This window comes from Periplaneta americana, chromosome 15 (genome assembly GCF_040183065.1).
Source record: "Periplaneta americana isolate PAMFEO1 chromosome 15, P.americana_PAMFEO1_priV1, whole genome shotgun sequence".
NCBI lineage: Eukaryota > Metazoa > Arthropoda > Insecta > Blattodea > Blattidae > Periplaneta > Periplaneta americana.
The window spans coordinates 15987586-16006621 of record NC_091131.1 but is presented as its reverse complement, the minus strand read 5'-3'; the positions used below and the strand labels follow the sequence as shown (position 1 = coordinate 16006621).

At 34.5% G+C, this 19036-nt stretch overlaps 1 protein-coding gene across 1 annotated transcript in view; it reads left to right on the top strand.

Annotated features, from left to right (window-relative positions):
* Positions 1–19036, top strand: part of LOC138714677 (uncharacterized) — a 51264-nt gene that overhangs the window by 15604 nt on the left and 16624 nt on the right. Inside the window, exons 5-6 of the mRNA XM_069846740.1 lie at positions 4807–5067; positions 9767–10051. Coding sequence (XP_069702841.1) covers positions 4807–5067; positions 9767–10051 — 546 coding nt within the window. The remainder of the gene's footprint in view (positions 1–4806; positions 5068–9766; positions 10052–19036) is intronic.

The window sequence follows — 19036 nt, the reverse complement described above, 5'->3', positions numbered from 1 at the left end:
CAAAACTAATGTAATAACCTTTTGTAGAAAAACTTCTTCACTGAAATTTAATTATTATCTAAATAATGTACTAATTAACAGAACGGATTGCGTAAAAGATTTGGGAATATTCTTTGACAGTAAATTGTATTTTCATAGTCACGTTGATTACATTTACAATCACGCAATCAGAATGCTAGGAATAATACGGTCAATAACTTATTCTTTTTCCACGCCCGATTCTCTTTTAATGCTATACTATACATTGGTGCGATCGAAACTCGAATATGCATCTGTAGTTTGGAACTCGATTACAACTACGGACTCGGCTAAATTAGAAAATATACAAAGAAAATTTATATCCTTATGTTCATTCAGATTTCTGCCCATTAATTCCGGGTATAGTTATGAGAGAAAATGTGAATATTTTAATTGTCAAAATCTATATGCTAGACGCCATGAGCTAGATTATCTGTTGTTTTGTAAAGTCCTCAAAGGTGATATATCCTGTGACTCTTTCTTAAACAATATTACCTTACGTATTCCAAAAAAATATATGAGAGCCCACAAACTTTTCTATATTAGAAATTCGAAATTTCTTTCACCAGTCTCCAGATGCATTAAAAATGCCAACATGCATAGCTGCGAATTCGATCCCTTCAATGTATAGACTTTGTTTGCTCTTGGCAACGATTTATCATTTATGTATTCTTTTAGGCATTATACTCAATTAACATTGTCTCATAGTATTCTTAGTTATCCATTCATCGTCATTATTGTAATTAATTGTAATTATATTTATGTGTAATAATTATTTTTGTTTTATGTTTTTTGTTATATTTGTGCTGAACTGTAATTGGCACATTAAATAAATAAATAAAATAAAATAAATAAAATAAATAAAATAAATAAAATAAATAAATAAATTATTATTATTATTATTATAGTTTTGGATTAACGCGTCGAGAATTAGGTGGGGACGAGTTGGACTACTGCATTAACGCACCGAAAATTATGTCGGAACGAGTCGGTCGATTCTGGCACGAGACTGGCTATACCCTGTCGAATAAGATCCGAAGATAATGACAATCCAATTCCCTCCCAGTCACATTTTATTTAGAAATATAAACAGCTCTCTTCCCTCCCGTTCTAAAGCCGGCTTTCTTTCAGATCAATTCCAGTAAACATGTAACATCACATCATAATGTTCTGAAATTTACAGAGTTAGTTAAAAGTCCCTCACCACCTAAATAACTTTTGAAGCATATGGTTCAGTGACATGAAACTCGGTGTGTTAGGATAGCCGTATACTAAGAACTCAATAATGGTATTAGAGTTTTTTTATACATCTGGTTTAACCAGAAGTAACTCCAACTGTCTTATTTTAAATGGAATAGCCAATATATTTTCGAATAATGCTCATTAAAATTATATGACTATAGACCTACTAAGGGCATACGTCGACATAAACCGCTAATACCGGTAAAATGTTAGAAAATATGACTTAAGACAAATCGATCATCATCATCATCATCATCATCATCATCCTTCACGAATTAGGCCTCTGTAGACCTGTTTCTGCCCCATCTAGCAGTCTTCTTAAAGGTCTTCCTGGTCGACGATGTCCTCTAGGTTTAAACTGCATCATAATTTTTGGGACTCTTGAATTTTCCATTCTTCTTACATGATCTACCCAATTTAATTTGTATCTGCTGATTTTTCTTCTACTGACTCTACTTCTAATTGTTCTAAAATTTCTTCATTCCTTTTTCCGTCTAAAAGAGTATATCCTGCTGTCCTCCTGAAAAATTTCATTTCCGTTGCTTTGATTCTGTTCATGTCTTTTTTCTTTAATGTCCAAATCTCGCTTCCGTATAAAAGGAAGGGTAATGCTAGTGTATTATATATTTTTATTCTTGTAGATTTTGTACTAATTTAGCTTTTAATGTATTGTTTAATATTCCTAGAATTTGTGTAAATTTGGTAATTTTCTTGTTCACATCTTTTTCATTTTGACAAGATATTTCACAACCCAGATAATTGAAATTTTGTACTTGTTCGAGGCATTGGTTATTGTGCATTATCTTACTTCTGACTGGGTCTTGTCCTAAAAATGCCATTACTTTTGATTTTTGTGCTGAAATTTCCATCCCAAAATCTTTTTATATTTTATTTAATGTAGATAATTCTCTTTGTAAATTATCCTCTGAATTGCAAATTATGACTTTATCATCGGCATAGAGTAAGGTAATTTTAGTATATTATGACTTGTATTCCATTCAGACACAAGTCCTTAATACGAAATAAAAACTTAAATTTTTCATTTTAATAGCTTTTCGTAAATTAAAAATTATAAAAAATGAAATGACTTAAGCCTCATTGACAATGGGAAAAACAATTAAAAAATACTTTTGTGCGAGATCGTGCGTATTTGCTTGGTTTCCTCACAAAACCAATCCGCGGGTAAAAGTGTAAAATTCCACATTCAGTATTCCCAACCTAACACACATAACAATTTCCCTCTTCTTACCGCTTAAGTGACATATTGATTTTACCGCTTTAGGCTTTTAACATATTATTTTTAGAGACGTTCAATATAGTAATAATTATAAATTGGAAACTTACCACTGCAATTTCACCTAAATTCCACTGTTGATTATTGTTTTTAAATATTTGCAAAAATTAAGTAAACTCTACAACTCCACTAAAGTTACTGCATTCGTGATGCAAGTAACATTAAGGAAGCCGTGAAAAAACCAACAAACTTGCCGATGTTATTACTGCAATATGTTATATAAATAATATTGTTAAAATATTAAAATGAAAAATAAATAATTACATAACCTTACCGTTTGTTTTAAGTTCGCATTTATAGACTGGGGAAAAAAAAAAAAAAAAAGACAGACGTACAGTATATCACGGCCTGCTGCAGTACAGTAAACACAGGAAACATTTTAAAGCAACAAAGTTGAAGATAGATATTTTTGTTTTGCAAATTTGCCGTCATTGAACAGAAACCAAGATGGAGATTTCATTGCAACTAATTAGAAATTCCTCTTTCAGGTATGTAATAAACGATCTTCGCACAAAATAATGTACGATACACGAGCGGTATGTTTTCTTTCAATTCTCGGAAATTAAAAAAGCTCAACTACGTTTCGCTTTTTCAAACTTTTCCTCGAACATGAAAACTTCAACATACCGCTCTTGTAATGCATATTACTATATACGGTAATCTTTAGACCTCCTGCGGCTGGGTGAAAAATGTAATCAGAGACCTAGTTTTTTACTACTTATAGTACAGACTACAAGACAATTTTTGTACACTCTTACTTTTTGATTTTTTTTTTTTTTTTTTTTTTTTGCTACGTCCTAATATGTACGGTCTCCTCCCGATAATGTTTCCACTATTTTATTTATAGCCTTGGTAGTTACCGAGTGTCAGGCGACCTATCGTTCCGAAAACAAAGACGTAGATCTACTTCAGGAACATAAAAATGCTGTCGAGGAACTCTTTTAGTAACCCAAAAGGAAATTATTTATTTATTTATTTATTTATTTATTTATTTACTTACTTACTTACTTACTTACTTACTTACTTACTTACTTACTTACTTACTTACTTACTTACTTACTTACTTACTTACTTACTTACTTACTTATTTATTTATTTATTTATTTATTTATTTATTTATTTATTTATTTATTTATTTATTTATTTATTTATTTATTTATTTATTTATTCGAATGATAGGTACATAGATAACTTATCTTTGACCTAAACACAACCTCAAGATTAAAACAATTAACTTCATACAACTTAAAATTAAATCTAATAAAGGAACTAAACAAAAACCTTAACGAACTAAAAACTAAGAACTAAACAGAGGCATGAGGCTTCTCGCTTCCCAGTATCTGGCACATTCAGTCAGTGATTTTAGAGCTGGGCAGCGTTGGAGATGCTCCCTATTCATCGCTTCTTGAAGGTCACAAAGGGTACAGGTTGGATGTTGATAAATACCGAAACGGTGGAGATGCTGCGCCAAGCAGTCATGACCAGTTGCAAGGCGGAAATGGGTGACTGCCAATCTTCTTGGTCTAGGTATTGATAGAAGGTCCCTTCTCCAGTGTTTGCCATATGTTTTTTCTGCGATCTCATGGGAGTGAATATTGTAGGCAACTTCTTTGATTTATAATTTTATTGGTTGGAAGGGTGTTGGTTTAGGAGATGTTTGTAAACTTTTAGCACCTTTTTTTGCCAAGGCATCGGCCTGCTCATTGCCAAATAAGTTGCATTGTCCGGGGACCCACTGTAGTACCACTATTTTGTGTTTTGCTTGTAATAGTTTTAAGGCATTTTGACAGTCTTGGATTGATGAAGACTCAGGGTCTGAGGAACCTACAGATTCTATGGCTGCTTTGGAGTCGCACAGGATGACAACATTCTTGAATTTAGTTTGATGACATATCAGTTGAGTTAAGGCTAGCCTGATACCTTCAATTTCACCGTCATAAGCTGACCTATGGGTGCCTACCGCTGTATAGAAAGCAAAGATATCACTGTATACACCGGCACTAACATTAATATCATCCTCCGTTTTGGATCCGTCTGTATAAACATGAAGCCAATCAGTTTCTGGATAATTGAGGTTAATTGTTTCAAGAGCCAGGGATCTTAATATATCTACTTATATCCTAACTCAAAAAAATAAGATTTACCATCCGGAGGAGTTATTGGACATTCTGTACATGTGAAAAGTTACAAACGGAAGGTGAACCAAATGTTGTAATTTTACACTACAGAGCCCGATTGATTACATTTTGCAGCTAGCACGGAAATTTTCGTACCAGAGGAGCCGCTGGTGTTGGAGCGCGGTAGCAACGTTTCTATTGGAGAGTATAACGAATTCATCCGAACCTGCAAGATAACCACTCCTACGAAGAGAACCGCCACATCTGCCCAGGGTTGTACTTACAGGGCCGATGTCGTCACAGACGCCTATGCCGGAAATTGGACCTTCGAGTATTGGGTGCAGGGAGAGATGATGTCCAGAGTCACCACTCGGCTGGTCCGCGTAGTCGAGACGTGTAAGTCGATTAAAAGCAACTACAGACTTTTTTTCAATCGTCATCTAACCCTTATTATCCTACGATGCCGTATGGCATCACTTATTGAAAGAGATATTAATACCAAGTTGGCTGCCCGTAATTTCCTGCAAACATTTTTAATTATTATGAAACGATACGCCGTGAAATAATATTATTGTCATAGCACAGCAATCCCTTTTGTTCATAGACCATGATATCAAACTATCCATTGTTAAATAATTTTATGTAATTTCTTTATACATCTTGATTACACAACTTTTAACACGATACCACTTCGAAATATGTACTATATGTCTTTCTCGTGTTAGCTAAATATTACTGTACCTGGTTAACATGTTTCGGTCTGTTATTGCCACTTTCTTCAGAACCGGTTGTTGCTGGTCTTGGCGCCTTTCGTTTTGTTTCCTGTGAGAGTGTGTTTGCGTAGTGTAATGTAGAGTCAAAGAGTGTGTGTGTTCTGAAATTGAGTTGTGTTTTGAGAATTTCATTTGGATGTGTTTTTGTGTGTCTGTATATTTCGTATTGTTCTAGTGTGTTTAGTTTCTGGCTTTTTGGTTGGATGTGCAGTATTTCCATGTCTGTGTTGATGTCTCTGTAGGTGTGGTTGGCATTTGTGATATGTTCTGCATATGTGGAAGTGTTTTGTAATTTTGTTATGGCTGTGATGTAAAATACATAGCACAAGAAAAGGGATACAACCCTAACATAATAGATAACATAATACAAAAGACAAAACATAATCACAAAAAACACAAGAATACAACACAAACACAAGAACACGAAAAATACATCACACTAACATACGAAAACAAAAACACACACAAAATTGCAACCTCAATCAAGAAATTAAATTACAACATCGCATACAGAACAAATAATTCTCTACAAAAACATCTCAACACACAAACAAACAAATACAACCACACAGGTGTATACAAATTCAAATGTAACACCTGCAACAACTTCTACATAGGACAGACAGGCAGATCATTTCAAACACGTTACAAAGAACACACAACAGCGTAACAAAATTACAAAACACCCCCACATATTCAGAAAACATCACAAATGCTAACCATACCTACACAGACATCATCAACAACAGACATGGAAATACAACATCCAACCAAAAAGCCAGAACCTAAACACACTAGAACAATACGAAATATACACACAAAAACACATCCAAATGAAATTCTCAACACACAACTCAATTTGAGAACAAACACACTCTTTGACTCTACATTACACTACACAAACACACCCCCACAGGAAACAGCAGACCAGCAACAACCAGTTCTGAAGAAGGTCAATAACAGACCGAAACATGTTAACCAGGTACAGTAATATTTAACACGAGAAAGACATATAATACATTTTCGGAAGTCATTTTTTTTTTTTTTTTTTGTTAATTGAAGAGTACAAGGGAAAATAATCAAAGCCACACTTCCAATAAGAGTGATATCATCTAATTCAGTATATTACTTCAACCATTAATGTTTTTTCTTATTAAAACTGGTAAAGAAGAAATATCGCCATTGATACACTCATCCTTTTCCACTTTATTATTAGAAACAGCAATAAATTTTGCAGTAATATTGAATTAGAAGATGACATCACCCTTAAGAGTAAGTTTAGAGCAGGGAAAAAAACTGATGAAAAGGAAATTATAAAAAAAATATAAATAACATATAAAGTAAAGTCAAAATCAGACGGGCCCAAAATGTGTGCCCTGTTTAGATTTTGTTTGCTTGGCATGATTTTCCTAATTTTGACGAATCCAATAACTGTATAACTTTATAAATGAATTTCATACGTAATTTTCGCTCGTTTCCTAAACGTTGACTCATGCAATGAAGTATAGATTTAGCATTATAAAATAGTTACAAAATCATACTATATTGTAATAACGCATTTACATGACAAAGTTTGCCATACTAGTACGTGATTGATAAAATAAAATAAAAAATGGGCGTGCCAAAGTTACGTCTACGGGATAAAATTGGCATTTAATTTGCTACAATTTAGAAAAAGATAGAAAAATAGATAATAGAAAAAGAAAAAGGAGAAATTAATGGGGGGATATAACAATGAAGGTTTTAATATCGCAAGGAATTCCTTCAAAACCGAATATTTCCAGGTGTACTCAGTAAACTTTAAAAAAAGTTTTAAAACCTATGAAAGATTCTCCATTTTAATTGATTAAATTACATGCCCCCCAGCACATCTGAAAACGAGGAATAGTTATTCTAAAAGACCTTTAAAATTTTAACATGTATAGAGTAATCGTTCTTATAAACTTTATAAAGAATCCATGTTGAATCTTTCGTACACTACTTTTAACACTGGAATATAAATAATAACATAAATACAGACATTGAAATCCTACACATACAACCCAAAAACCAAAAACTCACACACTAGAACAATATGAAATGTACAGACACTAAAACACACCCTGATCAAATTCTCAACATACAGATCAATTTCAGAGCACACACACTAATCTTCATCACACGAACGCACCCACACAACAGGCAGCGAAGTTGAGATAGCGCCAAGATCTAGTAGGCTCTGAGGATGGTGTCAAGTAACACCGAAACAGCTGTAAGCCACACATGCTTACATAATTAACACGAGTAAGATCGCCATTTAATCAATTATTTATAAAGAACTTGAAAAGTAACCTAAATGTGAAAAACAATCAGTCACAATTCTCTTGAGAGTGATGTCATAATCTAATTCAGTATATTACTGAAAAAAAATATGTGTTTTTCTTATCAAAACTGGTAAGAGAGAATTTTCACCAGGGATACAGTCATCATCTCCTATTTTTTCATTACGAACAGCAATATATTTTGAAATAATATACTGAATTAGATGATGACATCAACATTATAGTTCACACCTGTGGAGTAACGATCAGCGCGTCTGGCCGCGAAACCAGGTGGCCCGGGTTCGAATCCCGGTCGGGGCAAGTTACCTGGTTGAGGTTTTTCCGGGGTTTTCCCTCAACCCAATACGAGCAAATGCTGGGTAACTTTCGGTGCTGGACCCCGGACTCATTTCACCGGTATTATCACCTTCATATCATTCAGACGCTAAATAACCTAGATGTTGATACAGCGTCATAAAATAACCCAATAAAATAAAAATAAAAATCAACATTATAAGAATTGGAACCTTGATTGTTTTTTCCGTATACTTTTCAATTACTATTAGCAATAAAGGAAATCTCAATTATATGGGCTAAGTCAACTGTGTCCCTAGGCTATGGAAACACTTCAACTACTTGCAAATCTAGCTTTCAGGCAAAGCACCCTGTGATGCAGACTTCAATAGGTAATTTCAAGAGAAAAATTGTTCCGGGACCGGGTATCGATCCCCCCCGGAACAATTTTTCCCTTGAAATTATTAACTTAAACTATTTCTTCATTGTTTTGTACACTCTTTTAACACTTAGACCTATTATAATCACTGATTATCAGTAACTTATTTACTGTGTTAATATTATAAAAATACCTGGCTGACTCGTTTCGAGGTGGAGACGCTAGACCCCACTACATAGACTTCGGACAATGAGGGACATCACCTCGAAACAAGTCAGCCAGGTATTTTTATAATATTAACACAGTAAGGCCAAATTGTATAAAACTCCCTGACTAAAGATCAACTTTGATCGAAGATCGAAAAGTAAACCGAGTTCAGACACTTCTTCTATTGTATAAAACTTTTCTGCGATCAAAGTACCTTGGTTCAAATGCAATCTAAGTTCACGTGAAAAGGATTTGGCAACATCGCATAAACAGGTGAAATACGTGATGCGCGGACCATGTTATACAGGTTTGTTCAGTGTTGCCAATCTAGCGATTTTAACTCTTTTTCAACAACAATTTCTTTTAACTTTTATATTGCTTAAATAGGGATTTAGTGACCTTTTTAGTACCCCATAGTGACAAAATTTAATCTTTCTTTGTTGATAATGAGAAATCTAGCGACTTTACAACTACTTTTTCACGACTTTCCATATTACACTCTGTTGGAGACACTGTTTTTTTTTTTGCAATATAAATAATGGCGGACAATAAGAAGAAGGTTGACTGTTCTCCAAGTTGTTATCATGTTATGGTGTTTGATACTGCTAAACATAATAAAGCTTTATAAAACGACAATTTTCGTTTAGTAATACAGTTAATTGAACATTTATGAATGTACCTATCATATCCATTAATAATTAATGGTTGTTATAAACATAATTATAGGTTATGTTATTTGATATTGCTGAACACGATAGAGCCTTATAAAATATAAGAATGTTTGTGTATTAAGGCAAGAAATTGAAAGAAATATATATAAATGTACCTAACATATCTATTAATATTAATAATAATGGATATTTTATTTGCACAATCTATCACTCGTATAGTTCAAACAGAAAAGAAATAACTGAACTTGGATCATCTAACTTAATCGGAGAAATTTCTTCAGTCAAAGTTGACTTTAGTTTGAGACAAATTAATCTCAGATTAGACTTCATACAACACAAAATTCCAAGTTCAGCTGAAACAAGGATCAATTTAACCTCTGATCTAAGATTAAATGGTTTATACAATCGGGCCTAAATAAGTTATTGCTAGTCAGTGACTTCAATTATGTGTACGATGTCATATTTGTTTAGCTGAATGGCCTCAGTTACTAGTGGGATCAGTGACTCAGTCCGAGAGGTTTGAAAGGGGCATAGACATCTGCTGTGAACGGACTAAAGGCGGCTTATACAGTTACTGCAAGTTCACACGGCCTGACGGCATCGAGCTGCAAGTTGAGCCCGGCGTGGGGACCCAAGAGTACACATACCTTGACACGTGCGCCATTACAATAGTGGAACCCGCACAACGTGATTTCGGCGTGTGGAAGTGCAGCGACGAAAGGAACACAACATTCCTTCTAGTGAGCAATGGTACAGGTGAGTTCGTTCACTATATTGTTTTCATATGCATTATTTTATTGTAACGTGAAATAAAGGGGACTTTACTACATCTATACTAATAATAAATCTGTACCAAAATTTTTCTGGTAATTTTCGATTTTCCAAAAATAATTGGTGTTAACATGTATAATTAACCATCCTGAAACCGAAAATCGATTTTTTGAAATGTTTGTTTGTCTGTCTGTCTGTCTGTATGTCCATTCTTATTATTCTCATTAATTTCTCTAAATAGATTTACAAAACCTCTAATGGCAATTACATTAATATTCTCATTATAGAATAGTACATTTTGCAACGAGCCTATAATGAAGGTAATTAAGAAGTGAGTATGGATATTTATGAAACGAGCGCAAGCGAGTTTCATAATTTTCATACGAGCTTCTTAATTACCATTATAGGCGAGTTTCATACGACTTTTTATGCTCGACAATATTTCTAACTTGATATTATTAATTTTTTAGCAATGTCCCGTATGTTGTGAGATGTGCGCAGACGCGAAAGTATTGATTTTTTCCGAGGAACAGATGTCCACATTGACCTTGCTAGGCCATAAGAACCTACAGAGATAACATTGACATTAAATTAGACATTGAAAAACGAGATGACAAATTGAATTTATTTCAATATTATTTACAATTAACGCTAATTATTATAGTAACAGAACATAACCTTCTGCGACAGTATTGGATTTCCAGCCTCCGTGACTTTTCGCTAATCTCTTTCGATTGCATATCCGAGAATAATCGATACTTGCGGTTTTATAACGCTAGAAAGCTGACCTGTCATTGGCTGAACAGTTGTAACCTGAGTCGTCATTGGCTGAAAGACCTGACCTTTAATGAGTAGATGTACTTTAATGACATGCATTAAAGGACTGCTACCAGGTGTATAATTACTACATTTCGGCATGGTCGAGCATAAATATATTTTAGATTTATATTTTTTTTTCTCCCTGTAACATAGTCCTAGTAAGCTTATATCAAATTAATTTTCATCATTTTACTAGCTATCTCAAATATTAAATTAATTATAATTGATTGAATTAAATTAGCTCATAAATTAAGTTACGTACTACTTTACCTTATAGGTTTATCTAAATTTAAATAAATATGTAGTCTACTAGTCGTTAAAACTGAAGAATATTGCTGGAGATCCTTTTAAGTGTAGTGTAAATATTTGTAATTTAAATATGTATTGTATTGATTAAGGCTGGTTGAGTGGAAGAGAAGGCCTTATGGCCTTAACTCTGCCAGAGAAAATAAAACATTATTATTATTATTATTATTATTATTATTATTATTATTATTATTATGTCTGGATGTTTGTTACCTTTTCACGCGATAATGGCTGAAACGATTTACATGAAAATTGGAATATAAATTAAGTTCGTTGTAACTTAGATTTTAGGCTATACGGCATTCAAAATACTTCATTTAAAAGGGGGATTATAACGGGAACTGAATTAGATAAATAGAAATATCTCCCTTACTATTAATTTTCCTGAAAAATGTTACATAACAAAAGTTTCTTTAAAAATGATTTCCGATAAGTTTTATTCTATACAAAATTTTGATGGGGCTGCTATTTAATGAGATAATTGAGTTTTAAAATTACAATAACAACGCCATCTAAGGCGCTGTATTGAAATAAAAACAAATGACGTCTATAAGGGGCCTTGGACAACAACAATCGAAATCTATTAATCATAGCCTACAGAGAATATTTCTGTGTTTGTATGAAGTAATATCACAGTCTACTATGTTATACAGTCACGAAGCTTGAGGTTTGAGGGTGCTAGAAACAATAGACTGTGACGGTACTATTTTGCATTGCCTGTAATAAGGCGATATTAGCTACCCTAGTGGTGAGCAACCACCTAATGTTTGCCTATTTAAGAATGTATATACTAGACTGTGGTAATATCGAAAGCTAATTAATTGTGTAATTATTAATTCACCATTGGAAAGTGTAGTTTCTCTAGATGGACATAATGCTATAATGTTATTACAGTAACTTCTGAGTGAAATTTAAGGATATACAAGACTTTTAAAATAACAATACAATACATTTTCACCGCCGTCTCAGATTATAGCGTTGTTGTTCCTGCAGTAACTCCTATGTGCAAAATATAAAATTTTTGAGTAGGAAGAAAAAATACATTTATTCATTCCATGGCAATGGTACATAGGAGATCGTGAACTCTTACATTTTCGAAAGAAATAAATATAATTACATATCACTGTTTATGCTGTATCACTATTTAAGTTATCTGAAGGGTTCAGAACCATGGTGGGCCAAGCGCCATTTACTGAAGACGTAGAAAACAAGGGTTAAAATTAAGTTATTACCATAATTCAATGGAAACATATAGCAAGTAATATGAAATATACACATTAAAACTAAATGATATGTCAATCTTCGTTAAACTATGGTTGCATGTAATAACAATTAAGAAACATGTTAAAGGAATTGTCATTGCACCAAATGAGTGTCTCTGGACCAAAATGACCGCATTGAAATTATTTAAATACAATTTAAATTAAGTAACATATTAAACGATTTATCCTTCTATCAAGCATGAATGTTCCTTGGATCAAACGTCCTATATTAATTATGTAATTACTTCATATTTATTTCTAACAGGTGCAGCGGCGCGCACGGGTACAGCTAGTAAATAATATATCCGTAATTCGCACTAGTCCAGAAATTTAGTAGTCTATGGTTAGGGTAGATGAGGGTAATTGTAAAGAAATGCTGTGAGAAATACAAAACAGTCAATATAAAAATTTTAATTCGGAGGAATATTTCAATTAACATGTTGGCTAACCTACAAAGCAGTTTGGCGCCAAATAGGAGTAACTGCTTAGTTGTGAATGAGTGTTTTGTAAGAGTCTACAAAAAGAGTTGAGAAAGAATTTTGCTTCACCTTCATTTTTGGCATTGTAAGTAAACGTACAGTGCTATTTTTTAAGAATACGTTCTTTTTATGAGTAATACAGTAATTACCATTTATTACAATGGTTTTGAGATCTCCCATAACCTCAGTTCTTTAAATTATGACGTGTTTACATTTGCCCCATAGTTTTAATTGCTTGGGGGTAATTGTAAACATGTTTTACTATGGTCACATTTCATACTTTTCAGTAATCAAAGAGACCCCCACCCAACTACACTGTAGAGGATTTAGAGAGGGTTGTCACAGATGTGAAAAATAGTAACTACAGTTATCGTGAAGCTCAGGAGAGGTATATATCATAGGTTAAAGGGTCTTAAATTAAAAGATGAAAAAAGTCAACCTTGTTATTTTAAATTCATTTTCAGGGAAAAGAAAGATCTAAAAATAACACAATGTTTCTTCGTCATGCGTACCGTTACTGAGGGTTGTGTAATGTTGAAATATATTTGAAATCAGTGAAAAGTGTTTACAATTGCCCTGGTCCGCCCTTTATTATTATTATTATTATTATTATTATTATTATTATTATTATTATTATTATTATTATTATTATTATTATTATCGTCATTCTATATTATTCCGTCGTGACATTTTTCTAATTAAGCCTGTACACTGTCGTGACGGTGTAAGGGATTGGTAGTCCAACAGTCGTCTATTTGCAGCGCTATTGACGCGCGTTCGCAGCGCCACTAACGCGCCACTAAAAGTAGCCTCGTCTGAAGGGACACTGGTGTTGTGGAAGAGAAGGCCTGATGGCCTTAACTACACCAGAATAAATAAATAAATAAATAAATAAATAAATAAATAAATAAATAAACAAATAAATAAATAAAATCCGAAGTCAACTAATCACTAGGGCTAGGATTTTGATTACCTATAAATCATGAAAAAAATGTCCTAAAAACAATGCATTTATGACCTAAAATCTTTCAAAAATTCCCTTAAAAATGCCCTAAAATTGATCTTACATAGCTAATTGGCTTAGTATAAAAAAAATAGGAAAAGAAGTTTTGTACTACTTGATATTTAGACCAGTTACTTACTTACTTAAAAATGGCTTTTAAGGAACCCGAAGGTTCATTGCCGCCCTCACATAAGCCCGCCAGCGGTCCCTATCCTGAGCAAGATTAATCCAGTCTCTATCATCATATCCCACCTCCCTCAAATCCATTTTAATATTATACTTCCACCTACGTCTCGGCCTCCCTAAAGGTCTTTTTCCCTCCGGTCTCCCAACTAACACTCCATATGCATTTCTGGATTCGCCCATACGTGCTACATGCCCTGCCCATCTCAAACGTCTGGATTTAATGTTCCTAATTATGTCAGGTGAAGAATACAATGCGTGCAGTTCTGCGTTGTATAACTTTCTCCATTCTCCTGTAACTTCATCCTGCTTAGCCCCAAATATTTTCCTGAGCACCTTATTCTCAAACACCCTTAACCTATGTTCCTCTCTCAGAGTGAGAGTCCAAGTTTCACAATCATACAGAAGAACCGGTAATATAACTGTTTTATAAATTCTAACTTTCAGATTTTTGGACAGCAGACTGGATGATAAGAGCTTCTCAATTTAGACCAGTAATTAAATTAATTTTACATCATTTTTTCTAAGTAGTATACTGTAATTAATTATTTTACGTGATGTAGTTTCCATGTATGATCGTTTACCTCTGCTTCGACATGTGGACGTGAGGTCAGCAGTCAGGTGGTCGGTCTTGGCCCTTCATGGGCTGTAGCGCCATGAATTTACTTTACTTTTAGTTTTCATGTAATCTACCACAAGGTCACTCTTATCCGGAATTAGCAGGTATAGAGGAGTCTATATTGAAGGGGTGGTTGGACTGATCCATTTCATGGGATGTACTACGTTAAAATGGCAATATTTGTGTAGAAAACTATTAAAATAATATACAAAATAATGGGTATTAATGGACAAAATATGTAAAGAAAATATCAAAGGAAATAAACATTATTTTACATTAATAATGGGGATTTATGGCCAAAATTAAATGAAAATGCCTAAAAAATGGCCGAATAAAACAAAATATGCTCTTATGAGTTGAAACAGGCAAAAATGCAAAAAATGCCCTAACAAGTATGTCTTAAAACACTCAGTTTATCACATAACACAGCGATGTCAAGGTCAAGAGCACGTAGACGGTACTGCGTGCGATCAAGTGCTCACTGCTTGCAATGAATCTATTCTGCAGGTAGCAGCAGAGAATAAGAAGGGGTGAGCAAAGTGAGCTCTATTGGCCTGTCATTGCGAGATGAATTAAACTGTTTTTAAATAATAGATAACATGTTACATTCATGCAAAACAACAAGAAATGAGAACATGTTTTGTAGAGTGTACCTATCTAATAAATGCAATGAATTATAAAATAGTAGACTACAATAAATAATAAACATAGCTTCTCCTTAACTGAGATATTTTGCAGATAATAACTAGAATATAATTAATTTTTATGTAATTATCTAATAATCCATCTAGTATAAAAACACTGTTTTCCTGTTTTAAACTTACCAATACAAAAGTGAAAAATATTACAGGACATTGTGCATAAGGAAAAATGAATAATAGGCCTACAAGACATAATAAACAGTATATTTTTATCTTAAAGGTTTTAGATAATGAGGCCTACCTAATTAATTGTTACGTAACTATTGCATACTTAATAATGTATTTATTATAGGAACAGCACATTTCTAGAAACAAATTTAAATTCCTGACTTCTCGTCTAATACAGAATGTTTTTTTCTTGTTTTTGCCGACACCAACCTTCTTATGCCCGGCGAAATTATGTTTCCTGCAGCATGACGTAGCATAGCACGCTTATTATCTTCTGATAATCTTGGTATTAGTCTTAGTTTTGCGAGGTTCACAAGTGAGGAAAATTGCTCACATACGTGCTTACTGCCAAATATAGAAATAATTTACGCCGCAAATATTCGTACCCTGGATATATTTCCAGGCAAAACGTACTTCCAACTTAACCGTTGTCAAACTGAAAATATATGGACGACATATCTTCACAATTTTTAGACAGAATTCATAACGAGTTTACGCTATTAGTATCATACTCTTTTTGTACTTTATTCTGTAAACTTAAATGCAATGCCGCGAGCAAAACAACAAAATCATTATGTATATCAATTCATTATTTCAGGCGTTTCACATTGCTCCTCTTCGTAACTAAATGCTTTCCATATATCAGAAAAAGAACATTTTCTCCTCTTTCACTCATAAGAAGTCAGGAGTCTTACGTACTTACTTACAAATGGCTTTTAAGGAACCCGAAGGTTCATTTCCGCCCTCACATAAGCCCGCCAGCGGTCCCTATCCTGTGCAAGATTAATCCAGTCTCTATCATCATACCCCACCTCCCTCAAATCCATTTTAATATTATCCTCCCATCTACGTCTCGGCCTCCCTAAAGGTCTTTTTCCCTCCGGTCTCCCAACTAACACTCCATATGCATTTCTGGATTCGCCCATACGTGCTACATGCCCTGCCCATCTCAAACGTCTGGATTTAATGTTCCTAATTATGTCAGGTGAACAATACAATGCGTACAGTTCTGTGTTGTGTAACTTTCTCCATTCTCCTGTAACTTCATCCCGCTTAGCCCCAAATATTTTCCTAAGCACCTTATTCTCAAACACCCTTAACCTATGTTCCTCTCTCAGAGTGAGAGTCCAAGTTTCACAGCCATACAGAAGAACCGATAATATAACTGTTTTATAAATTCTAACTTTCAGATTTTTGGACAGCAGACTGGATGATAAGAGCTTCTCAACCGAATAATAACACGCATTTCCCATATTTATTCTGTGTTTAATTTCCTCCCGAGTGTCATTTATATTTGTTGCTGTTGCTCCAAGATATTTGAATTTTTCCACCTCTTCGAAGGATAAATCTCCAAATTTTATATTTCCATTTCGTACAATATTCTGGTCACGAGACATAATCATATACTTTGTCTTTTCGGGATTTACTTCCAAACCAATCGCTTTACTTGCTTCAAGTAAAATTTCCGTGTTTTCCGTCAGGAGTCCCGTCAGCCTAAAACTTACTGAACGACTTCTTCCTCAATGTGTAATGTACAACCCTTTAGTTCAACAGTGATTTGTACCTGCGTGCCGTACATGCTCTGAACAGCGCATACTGGCGATGAGGCACGCTTGCGCTCTCTTTGACATCACTGACATAACATATAAATACTAAAGCAGCTTTGTTTCTGGCTTACTACAAAAAAGATGCAATTTTATCAAAATCCTAGCCCTACGTAATCACCATGGCAATTGAGGTATTTGTCGTCGGGTGGTAGGACTTTTCATTCTTTACCCCAGTGGTCGTCAGTACTCGCTGAAATGTGCAATGGGTACGCTGTGCCGTCCCGTGTGCACTGTCGTGCAACAGGGAGAGATAGAGAGCATACCCGCTAGCAGCTACGAGAGGATTATACTGGGTGTTCAGTTCAAAGTGTGCCATGGCTCGCTGTATGCCGTCATTTGGCTAGTCGATGAGCCTAGAGAATTCAATCTTCCTACACTTCCGCAGAAGTGTAGCACCTATCTGTCAGAGAAGTTGCCTAGCAAGTACGGCGTTCATTCTGAAGAGTACTTACCGATACGTACGGTGACGCCGGTAGTGGCAGGAGTGTGAACTGTTTCGAAACATGTAGGCCTACTGAGATGAGTTTTTTTCTTACTGTCGAGATATGGGGAGAGGGTTAAGACGATTACTTACGTATTTGTTGACATTAATTTCGACGGTCAACATGGACACGGAGCATTTGATTTGTGTTGTGGAATATTGCCGTACGCAAACGATAACTAGACTTCGTTGAATTGCCACACGCAGCATGCAATCAGGTTAGCGATGTACGGTAGTATAGAGGAGGTGAGCGACCGCCCGGTCTCGTAGTACAGGGACATCATTTTATTTTTTCTAACATTTTTAATATTAACCTGGCTATACCTTTAGAGAACCGGAAACACCGTTCGCTACCCCTTCCACGACTGGAGTTCGATGATACTGGCGTAAAACACAAACAAATCACTTTAATAGGTATAGGAGGGAAGAAAAGTACTTCATCCATTTACGTAAACTAGGAAATATCGCGATTTTGAGTTCGATAATTTTCATTAGGTTTTTATTTAATCAAACTGCAGTACTGTATTAAGAATGAGTGTTTTTACTCACGAACTGAGCTATCCATGCGAACGTATTCATTATGCAGTGTATATTATACTGTCTACAGCACATTAGCGTACAATATATAGAATGAAGTTAAATTGAAAAATAATCATAATATGGATATGTAAACACATTTTTGAAAATGGTAGCCGTTCATTTCGATAGCCTACAGGCTTCAGTTCTTTTGTGCATATTATCGCACTATAGACTATTGCATCTAATTCCAATTACCAGTTTCGTCCTTCGTACTAGTAACTCATGTTGAAATAATTCTGTACCTACTCTATAAAAGAGTACCTTACGTACTGTAAATTCAATCTTCACTTCTGCCCGACCCGAAAAGATAAAATTACTCAGACATGCTATCTACTGTCCGTCCAAGTGGTTATGCCGCAGGATTGTAGAAAGGGAGGAAATCATGTGACAGTTAATTACTTAACGAGGCCCTTTTATTTAAGTTATTTTAAACAGTTGTATAATATTACGTAGACATCCAATTCCTAACAGAAATTAATGTTTTCAGAAAAGAGCTGAGACAGCCCTGCTTTTACAGAGGGGCGTGCAGAAGCAGGTGGGGGAAATCGGGATGCGACGTAGGCAAACGGACAGTACCTGTGCGAAAATATGATTCAATATTAAAAGTTCTTTCGTCACTGGAAAACGCGAACATATTTCTGGAACGTACTATACTCAATAACTCGGTGCTGTTTACTATAAGCAGCCTTGATTCTGTCTGGAGAACAGTTGAAACTTCATTAGTAGAAGGGGTGGGAGTGAAGTACATCCAAAAACTCAGGTA